We start from the raw sequence: 1,259 nt of genomic DNA on the forward strand, positions 1-1,259 counted from the left end.
TCAATTTCAACAATAATATTTTTTCCTCCTATTCTATAATCTAAATTTATTTGATTACCTACACTTCTTATTAATTTTCTGACAGCTTTTTTTGAAACAGATGTCATTAATGAAATATTTTTTATAGAAATATTATTTAAAAAAAAAACAAGATCTTATTAACATCCTCCCAATGTAATTTAGTATTATAATATGGTTTTTTAGTCAAAAAAACTCCACTTTTTCTGCATTTTCTTCTGGTGCATCTGATAATATTCTTGTCACCTAAAACTTGTTTTACTCTTCCTAAACAAGCATTGCAAAACATCTCTTCTAATTTTATACCAATTTCCTCTTCAAAAATTGCATTAATTTCATTAACATTTTTTTCTCTTCTTTTATTTTGCATTAAAAAATAGGGGTTAAAAAAAAAATTAAAGACCCTCAAATGCGTCAGTTATAGGGTCCCCAGCTCCAAAAGTTCTAATTTTTCCCCCACCAAACAGTCTTGAAACATAAAGATTTTAAGTTGGGGTTTGACTAATGTATAATTTCTTTTTCTCAAAGTAATTTTTCTCTTTATAGCACGTCAACTTTCTTCAATAGTATTCGTGTGAATGCCGGTCTCTAAATCTTTAAAGTTTTTACTATGGTTAACTGTATAATGTTTGTATCAAAGAGATGTTAACCCTCTATAGCCTTTTAATTTATTAGTATGTATAATACTTCCTTTGGCAACGTATTTGGTAATTAAAGTATTAAGAGCTAATCTATCTCATTTTTTCAAACAAAATAGATTAATGCGTCGTTCGGGTGTTCTCTCAACCATTCCGAGTACCCAAACGCCGTCAACACCACGACCACGGTTATATTTCCGTTTGTAAAATTTGCTTTCGTCAGTTTCGACGGCAATGCCTTTTTCGCCCATCATCTGAGGTCTTGTTAAATAGTGTCCGAGTTTTTTAAATATTTTTCTGATTGCCTTTTTGCTAATACTAGTTATTGAACATATCGTTTTGACATAATTTGTATATAAAATTAAAAAAATAACTCTGCAAATTATTTTCCAGCATAATTTTGCATTATAAAACGGGGGTTTTTAAAAAGAAAAGCCTTTCTTCTGTACTTTTTCTTTGTGCACAAAATGGGGTCTGACAATTATAAAAAATGTGCTCCGCTGAGATGCGAAATTACTACGGACTTACCTGCCTCAAAAGTACAGAAAGATAGTAAAACATCTTTACTGGAAGGAATAAAAAGTAGTTATGATACTTTAAGAG

The 1,259-nt window shown here is 29.9% G+C and overlaps 2 protein-coding genes across 2 annotated transcripts; one reads left to right on the forward strand and one right to left on the reverse strand.

Moving 5' to 3' along the window:
- Nucleotides 1-136: 136 nt before the first annotated feature.
- On the reverse strand, nt 137-388 carry AAJ76_403000388 (hypothetical protein; the record flags this gene model as incomplete). Its single annotated transcript, XM_024475571.1, has 1 exon — nt 137-388. One exon carries the CDS (start codon nt 386-388, stop codon nt 137-139), a length of 252 nt encoding a protein of 83 aa, XP_024329337.1.
- Nucleotides 389-1,123: 735 nt separating this feature from the next.
- Nucleotides 1,124-1,259, forward strand: AAJ76_4030001124 (hypothetical protein; the record flags this gene model as incomplete). Its single annotated transcript, XM_024475570.1, has 1 exon — nt 1,124-1,259. A coding segment is annotated over one exon (136 nt), but the record flags the coding sequence as incomplete, so codon positions are not given.

The sequence above is a fragment of the Vairimorpha ceranae genome (assembly GCF_000988165.1).
Source record: "Vairimorpha ceranae strain PA08 1199 chromosome Unknown NODE_403, whole genome shotgun sequence".
NCBI lineage: Eukaryota > Fungi > Microsporidia > Nosematidae > Vairimorpha > Vairimorpha ceranae.